Source organism: Thalassophryne amazonica, chromosome 12 (genome assembly GCF_902500255.1).
Source record: "Thalassophryne amazonica chromosome 12, fThaAma1.1, whole genome shotgun sequence".
NCBI classification, from domain to species: Eukaryota; Metazoa; Chordata; class Actinopteri; order Batrachoidiformes; family Batrachoididae; genus Thalassophryne; species Thalassophryne amazonica.
In genome coordinates, this window is record NC_047114.1 from 3,824,199 (window position 1) to 3,848,410 (window position 24,212).

Here is a 24,212-nt window from a genome sequence, read left to right on the forward strand (position 1 = left end):
CTGTTAGCAGAAGGAGGTCTGAGCATGCACCAGTCGCTTGTGCAGATCCACCAACCCAAAGTCCCGCTGGGTTTAAGGACCAGAGGTGGGAGTAAGTCACTGTCAATAATTGTCAAGTCATCAATCTGCCCAAGTCAGCTGTTGAACACTTGGTGATCATTATGACTTGAGACTTTAACTGAATTTAATTGATTTCATTTATATAGCGCTGAATCACAACAAAGTTGCCTCAAGGGGCTTCACATAAGTAAAGTCTAACCTTACCAACTCCTAGAGCAAGAAAGGCGACAGTGTTACCACTCCTTCTGATGATTTGAGGAAGAAACCTCAAGCAGACCAGACTCAAAAGGGGTGACCCTCTGCTTGGGCCATGATACAGACACAAATGACAATACAGGAAATTATACAGGAAATTTTGGGAGTCCATGCTGGTGCACAAAAGGGGAGGTCTGCAGAGGAAAAACACCCACTCCCATGGAGTGGCACCTTAGACACACACACACACACACACACACAAAAAAAAAAACAATCAGGGGGCAGGAAGACAACAAATACCGTATAAATTATCAACATTTAGCAACAAGAAAAACAGAAGAAATACTAAGGCGATCGCTGGCCACTAGAATTTAGATAAAGCTGAGGCCGCAGCACGCTCTGTTTCCTAATAAAATTAATTTAAAAGAGTAAAAAGCATAGTAACATACTATGCCAGTATGCTAGTCATATGAAAGGGAAAATAAGTGCGTCTTAAGTCTGGACTTGAAGGTCTCCACAGAATCTGACTGTTTTATTGATGCAGGGAGATCATTCCACAGAACAGGGGCACGATAAGAGAAAGCTCTGTGACCCACAGACTTCTTATTCACCCTAGGGACACAAAGTAGTCCTGCACCCTGCAAACGCAAAGCCCAGGCCGGTACGTAGGGTTTAATTAGGTCAGCTAGATAGGGATTTGCCAGTCCGTGAACAATTTTATAGGTTAGTAACAGAACCTTAAAATCTGATCTCACTGGGACAGGAAGCCAGTGAAGAGACGCCAAAATGGGTGTAATGTGGACAAACTTTCTGCTTCATGTCAAAAGTCTGGCAGCAGCATTTTGAACCAATTGGAGAGCCCTAATGCTAGACTGCAGTAAACCAGAAAATAGAATATTGCAGTAGTCCAATCAAGAAGAGACAAATGCATGGATCAGGGTCTCAGCATCAGCTATAGACAGGATGGGACGAATCTTCACTATATTTTTCAGGTGGAAGAAAGCAGTCCTAGTAATATTTCTAATGTGGAGGTCAAAGGACAATGTAGGATCAAAAATTACCCCAAGATACCTCACTTTGTCAGTGTGATGTACGACACATGAGCCTAGGCTGAGCGTTAACTGGCCAAATTGATGCCAAAGTCCCAATGGACGAAGAACCATCATTTTAGTCTTATCAGAGTTTAAAAGTAGGAAGTTTCTAGACATCCAACTTCTCACTGATGCAAGGCAATCTTCTAAGGATTTTATGTGAATGAGATTACCAGCAGTTAGACATGTATAACTGAGTATCATCAGCACAGCAATGAAAGGTAATCCCAAAACACTGCAATATGTGCCCAAGGGGTGCTATATAAAGGGAGAAGAGCAGGGGGGGCGAAGACCAAATTTCATGTCACTAAGGTTAGAGGTAGTGTTATGGTGCAAAATCTAGTAAGAACTGCTGGTCAAGTATGACGTCAGCCATGCAAGGGCACTCCCAGTAATCCCAAAATGATTTTCCAGCCTATCAAGTAGAATATGATGATCCACTGTATCAAACACAGCACTGAGATCTAACAGCACCAGAACTGTAGTGGTGTCTGAATCCATTTTAAGCAGAAGATCATTCACCACTTTAGTGAGAGTCGTCTCTGTGGAATGATATTTTCTAAAAGCAGACTGCAGTGGCTCAAAGAGATTATTCTCAGTAAGATAGTCTACGAGTTGCTGTGAAACCACTTTTTTCCAGAATTTTAGAACAAAATGATAGATTTGATATCAGCCTACATTAGGTTCTTAAGTAATGGTTTAATCACTGCAGATTTGAAACATTTAGGAACAGATCCAGAAGTTAAAGAAAGATTAATAATTTCCAGCACAGTCGGCCCAAGAGTGGACCACAGGTCCTTAAACAGTTTTATTGGTATAGGATCAAATAAACAGGCTGTGCTTTTTGTTGATGTTAGGAGTTTCATCAGCACGTCTAGTGAGATACTGTCAAATTCTGTAAATCTAGGTAATACCTCAGTAATGGCGCCCACCTCAGTAGCAGGGTGTAGTGGCTGGGTTAGGGCATGCTGGGATATGTTTAACCTAATGTCTTCTATTTTCTTCTCGAAGTAATCCAGGAAATCTTGTGCTGTAAAAGGAGAGCGAACTACAGGTGGTTGTCCATGAATAAGTGTTGCCACCATGTCGAACAAGAACTCTGAGTTATGTTTGTTTGTGTTGCTTAAATCAGAGTAGTAAGTCCACTTTGTAACCAGTAGTGCATGTTTATAGTCTACAGGTGCTGGTCATATAATTAGAATATCATGAAAAAGTTGATTCATTTCAGTAATTCCATTCAAAAAGTAAAACTTGTTATATTCATTCATTCCACACAGACTGATATATTGCAAATGTTTATTTCTTTTAATTTTGATGATTATAACTGACAACTAATGAAAATCACAAATTCAGTATCACAGAAAATTAGAATATTACTGAAGACCAAAACAAAAAAAAGGATTTTTAGAAATGTTGGCCAACTAAAAAGTATGAACATGAACAGTATGAGCATGTCCAGCACTCAATACGCAGTCGGGGCTCCTTTTGTCTGTGGCACTGCTCAGGTGGTTTGAGAGTCCAGGTTGCTCTGATAGCGACCTTCAGCTCTTCTGCATTGTTGGGTCTGGCATGTTCACAGCTTCCTCTTCACAGTACACCATAGATTTTCTATGGGGTTAAAGGTTATGCGGGTTTGCTGGTCAATTAAGAACAGGGACAACAAGGTCCTTAAACCAGGTACTAGTAGCTTTGGCACTGTGTGCAGGTGCCAAGTCCTGTTGGAAACTGAAATGTGCATCTCCATCAAGTTGTTCAGCAGCAGGAAGCATGAAGTGCTCTACAACTTCGTGGTAGACGGCTGCGTTGACCTTGGACCTCAGAAAACACAGTGGGCCAACACCAGCAGGATGACGTCACCCCAAACCATCACTGACTGTGGAAACTTTACACTGGACCTCAAGCAACATTCTGTGCCTCTCCTCTCTTCCTCCAGACTCTGGGACCTTGATTTCCAAAGGAAATGCAAAATTTACTTTGATCAGAGAACATAACTTTGGAGCACTCAGCAGCAGTCCAGAGTCCTTTTTGTCTTTAGCCAAGACAAGACGTCAAGTCAGCAGTCTTCCCCATGACTGTGTCGCCTACAGAACGAGACAGAGACCAGTTGCAGGCCTTTGCAGGTGTTTGGAGTTGATCACCTGATTAGAGTTTGACACCAGGTCTTCAATATTCAACCTTTTCTCAATATTCTAATTTTCTGAGATACTGAATTTGGGATTTTCATTAGTTGTCAGTTATAATCAAAGTTTCTGTGAAGGCTCTCAGTTGTCCAGGTGGTTTCCATAGTAGAGAAGCTTGAATCATCGACTGGACTGGATTGCTCGACGCGAGGACGCAAGCAACCCAGTCCAGTTGAAGATTCAAGCTTCTCTACTATATAATCATCAAAATTAAAAGAAATAAACATTTGAAATATATCAGTCTGTGTAGAATGAATGAATATAATATACAAATTTCGCTTTCTGAATGGAATTACTGAAATAACTTTTTCATGATATTCTAATTATATGACCAGCACCTGTAAGATAGCATCAAGCCACGCAAGGTGAAATACTTCTAATTTTGAACTACGCCATTTCCATTCTAGACCTCTTACCTTATGCTTGAGGTCACGCAAGTAATCACTGAACCAAGGTGACTGTGTTTTGGGGGGCGTGGTTTTAACAAAGGTGGTGCAATCATGTTGAGTGTAGTTTTGAGTGTTGAGTTGAAACTATCCACAAGACTGTTTACTTACTGGGCATTTTCCAAATATGAAGCTAAGATATCAGGCAGTCTAGCTTCAAGTTCAGTTGTAGTTGAGGCGTTGATGTGTCGCCGTGATGATAAATAAGGCTGTTGTTCCACTAAACACAGCAGCGAAACTGTAAACCTAATAAGTGAGTGATCAGAGACCACTGATGTAAGAGGCATGATGTCAACATTCGTGACAGCAATACCACATACGAGATTCAAATCCAATTCCACTAAAGTGCGTCGAGTCCTGAATGCATTGCTGAAATCCGAATGCATCCACAATTTCCATAAATGATTTGCAGAGGAGATCAGAAGGTTTATTTATATTATTTATTGTTGGGAAAGTGTAGGTACACGGACCCACAACAGGGGGCGCAAATGAACGGACAATGGAGTAGGTCAAATAACAACACTTTACTGTTGTGAATGTGCACAACAAATACAACAGATTGCAACAATAGACAAAAGCCAAATCACAAAAGGTGTCGTGTGGGCAGGTTCGAAGATAGGAGACGTCTGTCCAAAGCAGAACCGGAACCACACGATTTCCCCCGCCACCAGACCCCGGGAATACTGGAGCCGCCAAGTCCCGAACTCCCAGGTGGCCACTGCCTCCGCGTGTCGGACCTGGTACTGCTGGCGAGGAACAACAAAACAATTAAATGTGGGCGCGTCTGCACCCAGGAATCCGTACGGCAGGAAAACTATCTCCACCACTCGTTGGAAAACGAGTCAGCAAAACAACGCACAAAACAACGCACAAAAGTCACAAAGATCACTGTCAAACAGTCAGCTGATTACGTTACCTTCCAGGTAGAACGATATCTCGGCAAAGAGGTGGAGACGTCGTCCTGCTGATGTACCCCTGCTGATCAGGTGATTGGTAACAGCTGTTGCAGGTGATGTGTGACAGCTGTCACCCTGGCTGCTCCTGTGAGGCAGCTGCGCCCTCTGGTGCCTGGAGCCCGCACTCCAGACAGGGCGCCCTCTGGTGGTGGGCCAGCAGTACCTCCTCTTCTGGCGGCCCACACAACAATTTATATGAAGTCACCAATAATCAGAATGTTATCTGTACTAGTTGACAAGTTAGAGATGAACTCACCAAATTCATCTAAGAAATCAGAGTATGGGCCAGGGGGCCTACATACAGTGACAAAGTAATACAGCTGATTTTTATTCTGCTGACCTTGGCAATAAGTAGCATCATGGGCAGAGCGGAGAATCAGATGTTCAAAGGAATTATAGTTGTGACCCCCAACAGCTAACAGACTAATCTGATATTTATAAATAAGAACAACACCTCCGCCTTGCTTCGCATCATGAGGAACATGACTAAATGTGTACGCCGGTGGGCAGGCTTCATTTAAGGGGAGGACAGCTGCAGGTTTAAGCCAGGTTTCACATAACTCAATCATATCTACAGTTGCATGCAAACGTTTGGGCACCCCTGATAATTTCCATGATTTTCCTTTATAAATCACTGGTTGTCTGGATCAGAAATTTTAGTTAAGTATATCATAGCAGACAAACACACTGATATTTAAGAAATGAAATGAAGTTTCTAGTATTTACAGAAAGTTTGCAATAATTATTTAAACAAAATTGGGCAGATGCATAAATTTGGGCACCCATGTCATTTTATTGATGTGAATACCTTTAGCACTAAATATTGGAACACAAAATTGGTTTGGTGACCCTTGACCTCCTTACACAAGTAAATCCAATCCTGAGAAAGGGTATTTAAGGTGGCCATTTGTAAATGTTTCTCCTTTTTGCATCTATTCTAATGAGTGGCAACATGGGAGCATCTAAACAACTCTCAAATGACCTGAAAACAAAGATTGTTCAACATCATGGTTTAGGGGAAGGATACAAAAAGCTATCTCAGAGATTTCAGCTGTCAGTTTCCACTGTGAGGAACATAGTGAGGAAATGGAAGCCCACAGGCACAGTACTAGTTAAGGCCCGAAGTGGCAGGCCAAGAAAAATCTCAGATAAGCTGAAGCGAAGGATGGTGAGAACAGTCATAGTCAACCCACAGACCTGCGCCAAAGACTTACATTATTTTTTTTTTTTTAAGATGGCGCTGTCGATGCAGCAGCCTGTTACTTCAGCTCTGCCCCCTCTTTTCCTACTTTTGCTATTTTTAATACTTTTTAATAGTGCTTTATTGTTTTTATTTGTAGTGGGTGGTAACCTGTGCAAGTGTGCACATGGGAAACCCACTTTTGTAACTCTTGTGCTTAGCTTTCTGCTTCTTTCGGCACTTTTTGAGGCAGTGCGGGGAAATCCCTTTGTCTCTGGCTCCGGACGCCCCATTTTTTACACCTGGGATCAGCTGCTTGGACTAAGAGACTCTATGTACAGGGGGCCAGGTCCCCACTATGCTGAGCACCTGGACATACCTGCAGACATATGAAGGAGATGGAGAGGCTGCAGGGGTGGCCAGACGAAATGGAGAAGGACTTATATTCCGTCTGTGGTCATGGGGAATGTAAGGTCTCTCCGCAACAAGACCAAGGAGCTAGCAGCGCTAACCTGTTTCCAGAGGCTGTATAAGGGCTGCACTCTCATGTGCTTCATGGAGACGTGGTTGGATGAACATGTACCAGACTCTGTTATTAACATGGACGGCTTCACACTTATCAATCAATCAATTTTTTTATATAGCGCCAAATCACAACAAACAGTTGCCCCAAGGTGCTTTATATTGTAAGGCAAGGCCATACAATAATTATGTAAAACCCCAACGGTCAAAACGACCCCCTGTGAGCAAGCACTTGGCTACAGTGGGAAGGAAAAACTCCCTTTTAACAGGAAGAAATCTCCTCACGTGAAGGATCAGATCTGCTCCTCGGACGTGGACCTACTCACGGTGAGCATGAGGCCGTACTATCTCCCACGGGAGTTTGGGAGTGTGATTGTGCTCTGCGCGTATTTTCCTCCCTCTGTAGATGCCACCACTGCCTGTGAGCGGATTCACAGTACAGTGACATGGCTGCAGACACAACACCCCCGCGCCCTCCTCCTCATCACCGGGGACTTTAACCACGCTTCCCTCTCTGCCACCCTCCCCACGTTCACCCAGTAAGTCACGTGTAAAACCAGGGACAATAGAATACTGGGCCTATTTTATGGTAATGTGGAGGATGCTTATCCCTCCGCCCCCTCCCCCGCTCCGACGCTCAGATCACAACCTCGTCTACCTGCTCCCCCAATATACACCCAGGATGAGAAGGAAGCCAGTGCAGAAAGGGTCAGTGAAACTCTGGACTGAAGAGGGCACTGAGAAGCTGAGGGGCTGTTTCAAAACTCTCAACGTGAAGACATCAACGGCCTGACCCAGTGTGTCACTGACTACGTGAACTTCTGTGTGGAGAGCACTGTGCCCACCCGGAGGGTACGGTGCTTCCCCAACAACCACCCCTGGGTGACCCCCGAGCTGAAGGTCCTGATGAACCAGAAGAAGAGGGCTTTCAACTCGGGAGACAGAGAGGAGCAGCGTAGAGTCCAACAGGAACTCCAGTGGAGGATCCAGGCAGCCAAGAAGGAGTATGGAGGGAAGATGGAGGAGCAGCTGGCCCAGAACAATGTCAGGGACGTGTGGAGAGGCCTCAACACCGCCTCCGGATTTGGGCAGGGTGCCAGCAGGACTGCAGATGGAGATTCTCGGTTTGCAGAGGAGCTAAACAGTTACTTTAACCGTTGTGGCTCCTCCACACCTGCCCCCCTGGCTGCTCCCGGCTCTCCACATGTCTCCAGCAGCCAGCCCTCCAGTCCCTCTGACCCCCCACCTTCTTCCCCCTGGCCACCTCCACTGCACCCCGGACTTTGTCCCTCCTCTCCCCGGACTGTATTCAACACCAGCCCACCTCAGCTCACGCCTCAGCTCCCCCCTCCCTCCCCCCTCACTGTAACTCTGACTGAGGTGAGAGGCCAGCTCCTGCAGCTGAAGCAGAGGAAAGCAGCAGGACCTGATGGGATCTCCCCGAGGCTGCTGAGGACCTGTGCAGATGAGCTCCGTGAGGTCCTTAGTCACATCTTTAACAAGAGCCTCAGCCTGGGGGTGGTCCCCACCCTGTGGAAGACCTCCTGTGTGGTCCCGGTTCCCAAAACACCACACGCCAAGGAACTGGCCCACTATAGACCAGTTGCCCTGACCTCCCACCTCATGAAGACCATGGAGCGGCTCGTCCTGTCTCACCTTCGCACCGTGGTGAGTGACATCCTGGACCCGCTGCAGTTCGCCTACAGGCCCAACATTGGTATAGATGACACTGTCATCTAACTGCTGCAGCGGGTGCTCACCCACCTGGAGACCGGCGGGAGCGCTGTGAGAGTCATGTTCTTTGATTTCTCCAGGGCTTTCAACACCATCAGACCGACGCTGCTGCAGGGGAAGCTGGAGAACGCAGGTGTGGATGGACATCTCGCCGCCTGGACCATCGACTACCTCACTGACTGCCCACAGTACGTGCGACTGTGCGGCTGTCAGTCTGAAGTGGTAAGGTGCAGCACCCGGGCCCCCCAGGGCACCGTCCTCTCGCCTTTCCTCTTCACCCTTTACACCTCGGACTTCACCTACAACAGACAGCTGCCATCTCCAGAAGTTCTCCGATGACTCCGCCTTTGTGGGTCGTGTGTCTGAGGGGAACGAGCTGGAGTACCGGTCGGTCATCACAGTGTGCAATATTAATCTGTCTACAAATCATGTGCAAAAACAACTTGTTTACAAATTCCAGCACTAGTGTCACCTTATCACATCTAAACTCCACTTCACATATTGTAAATAAGATGCTCCTATTTTTTTTATTCCAATCATGTTTATATATGCATATATAAGTTTGGACATGTCTATCTCGGCTTTCAGTGCTTACCAGTCGAGTGAGTATAAGAGAACTTGTGGAGAGGTGGACATGTCCCAACTTGTCCTCTAACACTCCGAAACGGAGGTGTTCCTTTGTCTCGCTTCATCAGCGAATCAGTCGTGACGCGTGAAGCCTCTGCGCGGCTTTCCATGACAAAATCTCTTGTTAAAAGTGAAATCTGCCGGAAAATGGCTGATGTCCAGCTCTTGTGATAACCAGAGAAAGAGCACACGACGGTCTCGTATCCACAGAGCCATCAGCTTAGAAATTATCCAGTGGTTTGTGCCGCGACGTCGCAGTTCTGAGCGCGGCGCGCCAACCGTCCTTAAAGGGGTCCTTAAAGGGGTCCTTAAAGCTGTAGTTAAAGTCCTTATTCTCTGTGAAGCCCGTAAAATTTTCACAGAAAGCCAGATAAAGTTTTCGAATGGTTTCCAGGTGCCAGTCTCTAACAGCTTCTGAAAAAATTCTGATGGAAAAAAAGTCCTTTTCATTCCGCCATTTCCAGACAATGAAAATCCGATGAGGGGGTGGGACCACTCCTTCCACAAGGCGTGCTCACAGGCGAATGACGTCACCGACAGGCGTGGAAAAACTCACCCATGCGCACGAGGGTTCAAGCATGTCTGACGTGAAAACATATGAATGAAATCCATATAGTTTTTGAAAAAAATAAAAAGGACCGTTACTTTATGGACATACCACGTATCTTATCTTGCTGCAGATAGCGTCTCTGTGCATCGTTCAGCTATTCAGCGCACTTTGCACAAGGAGATGCTGTAATGCAGAGGAAGCCTTTTCTGCATACACGCCACAAACAGTCACTTGAGGTATGCTAAAGCACATTTGTACAAGCCAGCTTCATTTTGGAATAAGGTGCTGTGGACTGAGGAAACTAAAATTGAGTTATTTGGACATAACAAGGGGCAGTATGCATGGCTGAAAAAGAACACAGCATTCCAAAAAAAACACTTGCTACCTACAGTAAAATTTGGAGGTGGTTCCATCATGCTGTGTGGCTGTGTGGCCAGTGCAGGTACTGGGAATCTTGTTAAAGTTGAGGGTCACATGGATTCCAGTCAATATCAGCAGATTCTTGAGAACAATGTTCATGAAGTAACTCCCTGAACAATGTTCAGGGAGTACTGTGGGCTAGATCAAACATCCATTCATTGTCTGCAATTGGTCCAAAATGTTGCAGCGCAGTTGCTTACAGGCACCAGAAAGCGGGACCACATAACTCCTGTACTGGCCTCTCTGCACTGGCTTCCAGTCAGTTACAGCATTCATTTTAAGTTGTTGTTGTTGGTTTTAAATGTTGAAATGGATTGGCTCCCTCCTACCTTTCCAAGCTTCTGTTGGTTCATGCTCCAGGTCGAAGTATGAGATCGGCCAATCAACTGACTCTGGAAGTGCCGAGATCCCAGCTGAAAACCAAGGGAGACCGTGCATTTTCAGTGGCGGCTACGAGACTCTGGAACGGGCTTCCTTTGAATGTTCGTATGGCCCTGTCTTTAAACATCTTCAAGTCTTTGACCTTCGACTCAAGCTAGTCGATTTCCGATTTGGTCGTGATCATCATCTTAGTTATTTTGTTCATGTTGTGTTTTTATTATTATTATTATTATTATCTTTTGTGTGTGTGCCGCACTTTGGGCAGTATTTCTGTATTAAATCTGCTATATAAATAAATTTGACATTGACATCAATCAGTGACAAAGCTGAAGTTGCGTCGGGGCTAGATGTTTCAACAAGACAACGACCCTAAACACTGCTCAAAATCTACTAAGGCATTCATGCAGAGGAACAAGTACAATGTTCTGGAATGGCCATCTCAATCCCCAGACGTGAATATTATTGAAAATCTGTGGTGTGATTTTAAGCGGGCTGTCTGTGCTTGGAAACCAACAATCCTGAGATGTTTTATAAAGAAGAATGGTCCAAAATACCTTCAACCAGAATCCAGACTCTCATTGGAAGCTGTAGGAAGCATTTTTTATAGGCTGTATAAGTGCCCAAATTTATGCACCTAATTTTGTTTCAAGAATTATTGCACATTTTCTGTAAATCCTACAAAGTTCATTTCATTTCTCAAATATCACTGTGTTTGTCTGCTACATGATATATTTAACTGAAATTGCTGATCCAAACAACCAATAATTTATAAAGGAAAATCATGGAAATCATCAGGGGTGCCCAAAACTTTTGCATACAGCTGTAAGTGATGATCCATAATTAGATCATTAATCAGCAATTATTTTGAGGACAGTGAGGACAGGACATCAGTGGGTTTGACTGTTTGGCTTTAGGGGTGGTTCCAGAGTATCATATATAAGATGCCTGGAAGTAGGTTTAGGTTTGAGACATTCCAAGTGGGTTGTAGGTAGCAGACACAAAATATTTGATATTGCTGGAACAGCCAGCGGGCCATCCTCAATTTCAATGTCATCCAATGTCGTAATGGGTATTAAGTTTGCAAAGTATATCCCTCTATGATTTTTATGGACACGTTTACGGAAACAAGCCACAGTCTCAACTGGACGAATTTCCCTCCCTGCCACATAAACTGCACTATCACCATAGTGGATTCTCCGCACTAATTTTCCCGCTAAGCTAATGGACTCCACACCCACATTCGTTGTGAGCCTTGCAGGGTCTCTAATCACCTGCACCGTGGCCTGCTGTAAAGTCCTAATGTTACCCTCCCTGTAGAGCTCTATATATGCTCACAGATAAGATGGTGGCGCCTTCCCTAGTAGGTTGAAGGCCATCCAACATCAGCAAGCCATGGCGGCCCCAAAATGAAGGTCAGTTATCAATAAAACTAAAGCCTTGCTGTCTACAAAATTGCGCCCGCCACCTATTTAATGATGTCAGCCTGCTAAATGCCTCCTCATTACCCCAGGAGGGGAGGAGACCAGAAACTATTAATTAATGCCGACACATCTCTCTGGCAAGGTCACATGTCCTCTCTATGTCCATTTTATGACCTCAGAGTACTTCATTCTGACATTATTGGTGCCAACGTGAATAACTATGTGGGTGTATCTAGTGTCATGTTCTTTTGTCAGTCTACCCTTCTGTAGCATCAGCACCCTAAGATGAGAGGTAATGTCTGGAGTTCTGGCCTCAGGAATGCATTTAACATCAGCCAGTGTCTGTAACCTAACTTTGCGAGTGAAGGAATCCTCTATTACTAAAGTTCGGCATTTTGGCCTGGAGACAGGAGTGGAAGTCACACGTGGGCTCAAAGGACTAACAACAGGCATATCCAAAGGCAAAAACTCCTCTCTCCTCCTCTCTCCTCTCCCTCTGTGCTTTTCTATCTTTGCTCCAACCTTCAAAAGTCCCAACTTCACCAGAATGTGAATTCTTCGAACTATATTTGGCTTAACCATGGAATTGATCAGCTGGTCTCTAAAGGCTATTGACACCATTTTTTCGACAAGGAAATCAGGGCTGGGGGACTCTGCATGCCCAGATGGAACCTATCCTGTTGGCTATGTTCTCGACGTGTTGCGTGCTTGGTACCACTCTCTGTGGAGGACATTGAAGACTTATTTATATTTGGTTTTATTGTGGGAGGGCTGGCTTATTGGTTTATGTGCTGCCCTGACCCACCGGAGAATTGGCAAGACGACTGCTACCAGAACCAAGACCCCTCACCTGTCTGTTATGATTAATGAGTTGGGCAAGACGATACAGTCTCAGACTGCACAAACCCTTGAACACAGACGTAAGTTGGATAACATCTCGGAGCAAATGTACACCTTGCAAAGGAAGATGTTGGAGACCAGAAAATACTCATAAATTGGATTTGGTCGGTCAGAGGAGCTGCACGTGTTTCTCTGCTCAACCCTAAACATGGCAGGCTTATCAGCCTCCAAAGGTCAAAACGCCCCGCTGCTTTCCTCCAGAAGAATTCCTACGGCCTTGGTGAATCATTTGGCTACCCTCCTATCTTCTGCCCTCCCCTACAGTCTGATGTTGTCAAGGCAACTCCAGACATTATGCATGGCAGACATGGCCCACGCCCCTCTGTTGTAAGATTCACAACAGATGCACTTAAAAACTAAAAGAAGTGTTAAACAGAAATAGAAGAAATGAATACAACCTTGATTAGATGCGCACAGTCCATCAAAAGCAAGTTGCCTTGTCTTGGGACTGGCTGATACATGACTTGATGGTGACTTACTCCCACTTCTGGTAAGAACTGCATTTAAACTTGTTTTTATTGCTAGGTGACTAAAAAGGGATTTCACCTCCTCCTGTTTAGGTTTAGCCCGTCCACCTTTTGACCAAGAAATGCTATCAGCTGAACTCACACTGGACTACAAGGCGGTTTGGGATCCTGCGCGGCTGCTCCAGGGCGGGATGCCACACCAGACAGTCCAGCTGCTTCCCGTTCATGCTGCGTAGAGGATGGAGGGAGTAGTAGCTGGATACAGAGCCGCCCTCAGTGGTGCGGTTGTGACTAACACCTGGAAGGTTGGTCTCCCAGGAGAGGCGGGGCAGCGGGCGACCCACGGCACGGCAGGCGGCGGCCACGCGGAAGGACTGGCCTTCCGCCAGCACCACAGGATCCAGGGAGGAGATGGGAACAACTAATGGGTGAAAAAAAAGCAGAGTTCAGGAGTTTAAGATTACAGTCAGAAGAGGCTCTAAAAAAGTCAACTGCTGCAACCAATTTAGCAAGTGTTTTAGTAGGTCTTTGATTAAAATGGAACAGAATGTCCAAAATAATATGTGCAGAAACATGAAAAGAAAAGGTTTCATAAGAAAATCAAACCAAATATAGAACAGTAAAATGTAGATCAGAGTAATAAGGAAGCAGTGGGGAAGTGGGCGCGAGGTACAGGTGAAAGCCAGAGAGGTTTACATGCACCTCGGGTAAAATCTTCCAACTTCATGTCATTTCATTTTTCATGTCAACATTAAATTTAAAATAACAGGTTCAGGAGAAAAGATCTACATGTTGATTTTAATCTCTACCTTTGTTGTTTTGTCTCTTTTGCTGTGTTGTGATTGTTTGTCTGATGAATTTAATCAGGCTATTGAAAAAGCTGATACGTCACCAAAATGACCAATGAAATACAATGCTGCCAAAACCTCAGTGACAATTAAAAATAATCAAATCATATAAAAAAATAACAATGCTGGCTTCTTTATATTAATGTTTCTAAAATGATTTCAGCTCTGTAAAAAAGTATTCTGTAAAAATGTGACAAATTTAATAAAAACATAAATGCCAAAACAACCGCATACGCAAGTATAACAACCAAATCATCAGTTTTACAGCCAGTTTTCTTTAGACAAGTGAGGGGATGAACACATGAACATTTCCAAGTTACTGAATATGTTTTGGACTTCATTTCCATTGATGATGATGAGATACAAACAGAACGGTGCTGTGCAGTAAATCTGTCTGCAGGAGGCAGTTCTCAAAAACTGAGTGACTGTTAGGAAGGAGACGAGTGAGGGAAGCCACCAAGAGACTCCATCCTCTGTGCAACATGAATGGGAACCCAGACAGCCCTGAAGGCTGGGATGAGAGAAGCTGTGCACAGCGCAACGTCTGCTGATTGTGTCACCACAGACAGCGTCACAGCAGAGACGATTTTAAGCTTCATGTCACCTCTAAAGTCCGAGGCACATTCAGTGACTTAGAAATGTTCATTTAGCCATCCCCTGACCTATTATAACAAGAGTCATCAGGAGATGACATTACCCCACCACCCCATCCCCACAAATCCATAATCGACTGGTGTCAGGGGACGACCCACGACCCACATTCACCCTCACGCTAAATATGAATGAAATTGGTCAACTGGTTCTTGGGATATCGCACTAATAAGTGAAAACTGACAGATGGACAGACATGCTGATCACTATATCCCCTCATATTTCATACTGGGGGGATTAAAAATGAAAAAGCTGGCTGTAAAAGTGATGATTTAGCGGTTACTTGGCATGTTGCAGAGATTATCTTTCACTGTGAATGAATTTAAAGGGCATCATTTTAGAAATTTTAATATAAAAAAACCTGACTTACTTATTTTTAAACTTGAGGTCAGTAAAATTCAAACGTGTAAAAGCTCGAGCGTGCACAAACGTCTTGGCAGCACTGTAAAAAAACCAACACCGGTTTGGACATTAATTATCTTGTTGAATGTTTTCTGTTGAGACATTGATTAATTTTTGCCTTTAAAAAAACAACATGTTTGAAAAAAGGCTTAATTTACTTTATTTCCATATTAAAGAGCCAACAGAATCCCACAATATCAACTCAGGAACTGGTGAAGCAGCAGGGGGCATCGGGAACAAATGTGACATCACTTCCCTTTAAAACAACGTGCCATCGCACACTTCCTGGATTGACAACACACTGCCCACAGCTTCTGATTGACTGTCAGGTCATCACTGATGGGCTTATGGGAAGGCTGCAGGACTACTTCTGAGGTTTCCCAGCTGTAAACAAGAAGACATCCAAAGTGGCGCGAAGCCACACGCATGCATCAGTGAGAGGGTAAGAAATCACGATTTAGTTGAAATTTCTGCTATTCATGTGACTTAAAACATTGTCAAATTATTACATCGGCAAGTCATGCGCTGTTTTGCAGTGCAGTTATTCGTTTCTGTGGGACTACTTTAGGCGTAGTGATCACTTCTTGGTGAGGAGGCCAGAGCGCGGATGCACATAGAAATTTAAAATCTTAATAGTGGTTCTGCCCAAGTGAGAGAGACCACTGCAGCCTGAGCAGCGGTGAGCGGTGGAGGATGCTCGCCATTGCCTTGACCTAAAAGCAGGCGTGAGAATTCCCTATATATACATATATATATATTTATACACACACACACACACACACACACACACACACACACACACACACACACACACACACACACACACACACACACACACACAACACGCATACAGAGAGAGATGCAGAAATGGAGATTGGTTGAAATTCATAACTCCATCTACCTATCTATAAAACTATAAATTATTTACCACATCATCTTAATTGGTTTCACTTTGATGACATCAGTGAAGATGACTGAAATTCTTGAAAAAAAAAAGGTAAAAATTTAGATACATCTGTAATTAGCCAATCATCCAGATCAATGTTTTTTTGTTTTGTTTTGTTTTTTTTTTAAATAAAGGGGTTAAAATCAGATGTGCTTTTAAAACCAGCAGGAGCAACACCAGCAGTAAATAACACGTTAACAAAATTCCATCGTAGCACTTTGGCACTTGTCACGGGGATTAAAACGACATGTTACAAAGAAAGAGGAGGAACATGGAATCAGGTTTGAGTCCACACCTGGTTTCGTTAAAGAATCTGCATTCAAATAAAGCCCCAATTGTTCAGGGAGTAATTAAGCATGAAGGGAATCCCCATCATGGGGAAACCCCATCAACAAAAACAAACAGGGCTGCTCTGAGTGATGAATATTGTCTAGTTAAAAAGTTGATTGATTGATTGATAGTTAGAACGTTTGGCACGAGAACACCATGTAGCATGCTAATGTCAAGGCACAACGTAAAATAGATACATAATCAAGCTCTTATTTGGAGAAAAAAATAATTCTTTGGTAGAATGGTGAAATTCTGTAATTATACTAACCTTTAGGGGTTGTTTTCTGCCTAAATGTTTGGGGGAAAATGATGTGCTATTAAATATAAAGTGAGTCCTGATGATGAACTCTATACTTTAACTGGCAGTGGGTCAAACAGACAAGTAGTATTTTTGCATCCTTCACAAGTTCACATACGGTGACAAACGTTTGCTGGGATATTTTAATCGGAATTTCATCTAGTTCAGATTCAGAATCAGAAGAAGTTTATTGCCAATGAACAGGATTCACAGACTAGGAATTTGCTTCGATATAATGGTGCAACATTAAACAGAGAGCAATATAAAATGCTAAGATAAAATATGTGCCAAAATAAGACAAAATATAAGATAAAAAAATGACATATGAAATATGAAAGGCTGTGTGCAACAGAAAAACAGAGAAACAGAAAAAACAGTGCAGTGGGAGGAGTGCAATTAAAACCAAAGTACGCTGTCTAAAGTGACCCGTGATAAGATGATAAAGTGACAGAGTTAAGCTTAAGGTGACTGAGTTATGAGGAGTTCATGAGTCTAACGGCAGAGGGGAAGAAACTGTTCTTATGGCGGGAGGTTCTGGTCCGGATGGACCGTAGCCTCCTGCCCGAGGGGAGTGGTTTGAATAGACCGTGTGCAGGGTGAGAAGGGTCAGCTGTGATCCGACCTGCTCGGCCCAGAGTCCTGGAGATGTGCAGGTCGTGGAGAGATGGAAGGCTACAGCCGATCACCTTCTCAGCAGAGGCCACAATGTGCAGAAGATCAGAAGATGTCAAAATAATCCAAGGATTGGGAATATATTAGGTTTATTTTTGGTCACTAAATCAGAATATTAAACTCTTAGCAGCCAATAATAAGTACTGAATTTGATAAACATACTTGTGCTAGGACAAGACGTTTAAAATAACGATTTTATTCATCATTATACCCTAGTTTAGGACTACAGTTTTTGCCTGTTCATCTTTCAGTCACTGGTAACCAGGCAGCAATCAGATGCAATTATTGACTGAAAATAAATACGAGGTCTGTCCATAAGCCTGCCCAGCCCTCCACAATTTCTCTTATAACTCACTCGACTGGTAAGCATTGAAAGCCGAGATAGGCATGTCGCAACTTGTCCTCTAACACGCCGAAACAGAGGCATTCTTTGTCTCGCTCGAACAGCGAATCGGTCGTGACGCACAAAGCCTCCGCGCGGCTTTCCACAACAAAATCTCTTGTTAAAAGTGAAATCTGCCGGAAAATGGTTGATGTCCAGCTCTTGTGATAACCAGAGAAAGTGCACACGACGGTCCCAGCTCCACACAGCCATCCATTTAGAAATAATCCGGTGGTTCGTGCCTGTCGTTGCGGCTTGGAGCGCGGCGCGCCGAGCACCATTGTGGGCCATCCTTAAAGCTGTAGTAATAGTCCTTATTCTCTGTGAAGCCCGTAAAATTTTCACCGAAAGCCAGATAAATTTTTCGAATAGTTTCCAGGTGCCAGTCTCTAACAGCTTCTGAAAAAATTCTGATGGAAAAAAAACCCAAATCATTCCTCCATTTCCAGACAATGAAAATCCGACGACGGGGCGGGACCACTGCTTCCACAAGGCGTGCTCACAGGCGAATGACGTCACCGACAGGCGTGGAAAAACTCACGCATGCGCACGAGGGTTCAAGCTTGTCTGACGTGAAAACACATGAATCAAATCCATATAGTTAAAAAAAAAAATAAAAAGGTACGATACTTTATGGACAGACCTCATACCTGCTGAAACAGAAAGTGACATCACAGATAGTTCACTCTGCAAGAAATGCAAAAATGAAAAAAATTCCATTAGAGCTAAAAACATTCTGTAGAGCATTTATGCAAAAGGACAGAGGCAAAAATTCTAAAAAAAATAAATAAATAAATAAAAAAAAAATTAATTTGTAGGCCTTGTATTTCCAGCCGGATCAACCCCAGAATGTATCAATATCAACAGACCAGGGACCTCTTGTACTTGCGTGGATTTCCGACTGAAACATGGTGTACACCAAAAGCCAGAAATTGGCTCAAGCACAAAAATATTCAGATGTATCAAAGTGTGCGTATGTATGGATACAAGCACGTTCAGGTTGTACATCCCACTGAACGTGGAATTGAGCGCACATGCACAAGCACCAATCTCCTCCCTTTCCATGCTCCTATTTAAATATGCAGATCCATGTAAATAGGCCCTGGAGCTGGGATTCTCCACACAGTCACATCAATCAGCATGAACACAGAAAAGAAATTATAACAACTGTGTGCTGGGAATGACGTGGACACATGCAGGGATAGTTTATTTGGGACCCTGTCACATGTGACCCTGTCACTTGAAATGATAAGAGTTAGTGGGAGCGCATGTGTCTGTGAGTGTGTGGGGTCGCAATGCTGTGAGCTCACAGCAGTGCGCATACACACTGACGTTAAAACAGTGATAGGGTGCCGCGGCTGACAGTGTGTGACATTCACAACATTACACACATTTATTGACAAATACTGAACACAGGGAGACAATCGGGGACCTGTTAAGAAGCTGCAGTTTCACCATCAAGAAACAAAATAAATAATAATAACAATAAACAACATATTTTAATGTGCATGTGCCCAACTGCGGCCACATTGGTTTTCGTTCTGAACAATTACACAAATAAAATATTTACAGATATAGCCACCCATCGAGTCTCCAGCCTGTTCCCAACCCAGCCCAGTGAATTTACGCATCACATATCAATCAATCAAGTTTTATTTCTAAAGCGCTTTACAACAACCATAGTTGATAAAAGTGCTGTACACAGTTAAAAACAACCATAAAAATAGAACATGTACATATAAAATATATTAGTTGTCAATTCACAGGGAGTCACAGCTCTATGTGTCAAAGGCCAATTGAAACAAATAGGTTTTCAGCCTGGCTTTGAACAGGGGCAGGGATGAGATGGAGCATAACTCCAGAGGAAGAGAGTTCCAGAGTTTAGGACCTGCCATAGCAAAGGCACGATTGCCCCACTGTCTATACCTCAACCTTGGAACCACCAGCAGGTGTTGGTCTGAGGAGTGTAAGGCTCTGCTGGGCTGGTGACGGGTCAAAATGTCACTGAGGTAAGGCGCTGCGAGGCCATGGATTGCACTAAAGATGAACATCAAGAGTTTAAATTGTATTCGAAACTGAACCGGGAGCCAGTGGAGGGAGTAAAGAACTGGTGTGATGTGGTCATGTTTGCGAGTGCTGGTGAGAAGGCAAGCAGCCGCATTCTGCACCGGCTGCAGATGGTAAAGAGGGGCTTGATTAAGTCCAGTGTATAGAGCGTTACAATAGTCCAGACGTGAGCTAATGAAAGCATGGATGGTTTTCTCAAAATCTCTACGGTTTAGTAAAGGTTTGACCTTGGCTAATTGTCTGAGTTGGAAAAAACTTGCTCTAACCACAGAGTCAATTTGTTTATTTAATTTTAAATGAGTCAAAAATCACACCCAGATTCCTGACAGTGTGGTTGATCTGAGAGCCAAAATAAGTGATGTTTTTAAATGAATTTGCATGGCTGGACGATCCAAAGAGGATGAATTCAGTTTTTGACTCGTTCAGACAAAGTTTTGTGATAGTCAACGCTTTATGTCAATGAGACAGGAATTAATGGACTGTGTGTCCGAAGAAGAGGTTACAGGCAGATAGATTTGTAAGTCATCCGCGTACATATGAAAGGACACATCGTGATGGGCAATAACAGAACCTAATGGCATAATGGAAAACGAGAAAAGGGCAGAGCCAAGAATTGAACCCTGTGGCACACCGGAGGTCAGAGGAGCTGGTGAAGAGGAGAGGTCATTAATTATAACAGTAAAGGAACTATTTGAAAGATATGACCTGAACCACTGCAGTACAGGATGGAATGGTCCACTCTATCAAATGCTGCAGTGAGATCCAGCATAACCAGTAGCGCAGGTGTCTTGTCAGGTGTCAGAGACTTTTAAAAGTGCAGACTCTGTGCTATGGCGCGCTCAGCCCCAACCAGTCCCAGCAGAAGACTGCCCCTCCCTGAGCCTGGTTCTGCTGGAGGTTTCTTCCTGTTAAAAGAGAGTTTTTCCTTCCCACTGTCGCCAAGTGCTTGCTCACAGGGGGTCGTTTTGACCGTTGGGGTTTTTTACGTAATTATTGTATGGCCTTGCCTTACAATATAAAGCACCTTGGGGCAACTGTTTGTTGTGATTTGGTGCTATATAAATAAAATTGATTGAAATTGATTGACTGAATCTGAAATTTATCATAAATTGATTCTGAACCAGGAATGAGTTTAACTGAGTGAAAACAAGCTTTTCAAGGACTTTGGAAAGAAAGAGCAGATGGGACATCAGTCTGAAACTTGACAACACAACGGGGTCTAGGTTGGGTTTTTTGATAAGTGGCCTGACCACGGCCTGCTTAAAAGCAGTTGGCACAGACCCTAGCCTTAGAAATGGTCCAACTGTGTCAAAAACCTGCTTAAGCACCCTAGATGGAATAATGTCCAAAGGACAATTAGTAGGTTTCAGTTTCTGTACTACATCGGAAAGCTGTGAAAGTGACACTGGATCAAATGTACTAAACACAACAGGAGCAACAGGGGCGTGATGGAGGTCTGGAGCATTTGGTGAGCTGCTTATGCTCTGTCTAACCAAGGCCAACTTAACAAAATAATGCAGGAAATCATTGCAGGTTGATTTTCTTGCATTCTTAAATGCATTATCCGATGGACTTGTAACTGACTGAATTGTATTAAACGACACTTGGGGGCGATTACAGTTGGCAGAGATGACACTTGAAAGATATTTACAATTGGCCTCTTTAACAGCGTTCTGACAATCAGAGAGACAGCCTCTTAGAATGTCTAGTGACACATGCAACTTATCTTTCTTCCATCTACGTTCAGCCTGCCTGCAGCACCTTCTCAAGGCACGTGTGGTGTCAGTCAACCAAGGATCTGGTTTTGGCTTAATGGACCTCCGTTTAAACGGTGCAACAGAGTCTAATATTCCTGAACAGGTGGAGTTAAAAAAGGAAATAAATTCCTCTGGGCCCAAGAAAGTTAACCCTCCATGAGCAGCAAAATCAGAGTCCATGAAGGCTGCAGAAAATTCATCAGCTGTAGTGGAAGTGAAGGTATGGCGACTACAAGCTGAGGCAAGTGGTTTAACGATGGGAGATGGAGATGTAAAGGCAAAAATTATGGGTAGGTGGTCAGAAATGCAAGTGTCACAGATTTCCAAAATGGATACAGGGAGAGAATGAGAGAGTATGAGGTCCAGTACGTGACCGTGCTTGTGTGTTGGGGCATTCACAGATTGTAACAGGTCAAAAGAAGACAGAAGACTTTGAAATTCATGGGCTAATTGATTTGAAGAACAGCAAGTATGAATATTAAACTCACCACAGATTAGAACTTTGTCATATCTTGGCATAATATCAGCCAGCAAGTCAGAAAATTCAACAATAAAGTCTTTTAAGTATTTTGGAGGATGATATAACACAAGATGTTGGATGTCGTTTGTAGCTGAAATAATTGTAATTCAAAGCTACTGTAGCCCTTAGATGGAACTGGGCGACAGCTCATGCTCTGTTTGTATACAGTGGCAATCCCGCCTCCCACAGTTACTTTGAAAAAGTAATCCAATTACTGATTACTCCTTGAAAAAGTAACTTAGTTACTTTACTGATTACTCATTGTAAAAGTAACTAAGTTAGATTACTAGTTACTTTCCCCAGCTGCCGACAACATGACACCTTAACATGACAATACTTGTTTTGCCAAAACTCACTTTATAGTCACCCTTTCTTGACTTCAATGAAAATAAATACTTGTTTTATAAAAAGTAAAATAAAGACCTCTTTCTTGACCTCATATTTAACTGTTGACAGCACTGTAACAGTAAAACTTGTAATTTCTAACCTACATTGTTTATAAATGTAACTATTAAATGCTTTCTAACATTTTTCTAACATTTAAATTCTCTCTAAACGTTTTACTTGTCGAAATTATTATTATTATAAGTAGTATTAGTAGTTGTAGTAAAAAAAAAAAGGCTTCAAAACTGGACCTTTAATCTAGGGGTGTTGTGGGGGGGCACATCCCTCCCCCACACCCCCATTCCATCTGGATTCGCCCCTACTTTGGCGTTTGAGCACAAAGAATGGATAACATTTATTTATGCAGAAAACATGACCAGATTTACAGGTAAGAAAGTTTTATTGCGTTTTCACATCATGTGGTCCTCAGAAAGAGAGTTTAGGTGCATTTGAGTGGAAAATAGTGTTAATTGTTGACGTGTTGCGGAGGATCAGCTGTTTTTAACGAGCAGATACGGAGCGGCTCAGCTCAGAATTCTAAATAAAGGAGGAAAAAAAAAAGCATAAAAATGTCTTTGTAAAGCTCAGTGCAGGTGTGCTGTTGTCACCGCGCTTTAAGAGGTGAGGACGAGTCATAGCTGCTGCAGAAAACCGTGGATGAAAAGCTCACAGCTCCCTTAAAGTGGGCAGGGGGTCGGGGTTCGACTGAACTGCCCACTTTAAGGGAGCAGACCAAGTTTAATGCTGCTATCGACCCACAAAAATAATAGTAACACACAGTAACTTGGAGAAGTAACTTTAATCTGATTACTGATTTGGAAAGATTAATGCATTAGATTACTCATTACCAAAAAAAGTGGTTAAATTAGAGTAACGCGTGACTAACGCTGGCATCACTGCTCACAGTGTATTCAGGAAGGAGAAACCAGGGGGGAGGAGCTCGACAAAAGCGCTGTTATCACCGGGTTTAATCCAGGTCTCCGTGAGCATGAGGAAATCCAGCTCGTTGCTTAAAATGAAGTCATTCAGAACAAAAGTTTTATTCATTACTGAACGAGCATTCAAGAGGGCCGCGCGCACCGGTGCCAAAGTCACAGTTTGCTGGGAATATGATTTGATGATGTGATGTGCCTTTATATCAATATGTGTGCAGTCAATAGCTGTGATTACATTCAGGAAACCGGCTCTCACTGATAATTGTCCTTTAATGTTGGAATGTGGGCCACAGTTCTACGCGCAACTCCAGTAACAGTGACCTTGGTAATCAAAATCAGCTTATGAGCCAATTATCATCATTTGCAAGTGAATCCTCCTGTTCCCTGAATACACACTCACGTCAGATTGCACCATTTACAAGGTCCTCAAACAACGCTAATGCAGCCACTGTTAGCGCCATTTTACGCATCACTTTGCGCATGTTTTTATATCCACCCATATGTTCATCAGTGTGTCTCTGATGTTCCTCTTCACTCTGATGACTTCATGTTTTCACACTATTAACGGTTCCCAGCATCACCTCTACGTGTCACCAGAGGAACAATAGCTGTAGAAACGTGCACACGTCAGCCAGGATTGTTGCGTGACGCACTGCACATTTCCACGGTCATTTCACTTTTGGTACATCTGAACGTTAGCGTGGAGACGGAGGTATGCCACGTTTTTTATGCATCATCTATTCTTTAAAATATAGACGGTATGGCCCACTGACAGCTTTGAGTTAGCAGAAGTTAGCGTGCATCCTGACATCCGCGAAACAGCTTGTAAATCAGTCTTGAGGTGTTATGGTTACAAAAACAGCATTTTCAGTTTTAGAAGTGTTCATTTC

At 43.5% G+C, this 24,212-nt stretch overlaps 1 protein-coding gene across 3 annotated transcripts in view; it reads right to left on the reverse strand.

Moving 5' to 3' along the window:
* The window catches only part of nectin4b (nectin cell adhesion molecule 4b), an 80,966-nt gene that overhangs the window by 32,829 nt on the left and 23,925 nt on the right, over positions 1 to 24,212 (reverse strand). For all 3 annotated transcript variants that reach the window (XM_034183419.1, XM_034183418.1, XM_034183417.1), the window contains exon 4: positions 13,273 to 13,551. In XM_034183419.1, the coding sequence (XP_034039310.1) occupies positions 13,273 to 13,551 (279 nt within the window). The remainder of the gene's footprint in view (positions 1 to 13,272; positions 13,552 to 24,212) is intronic.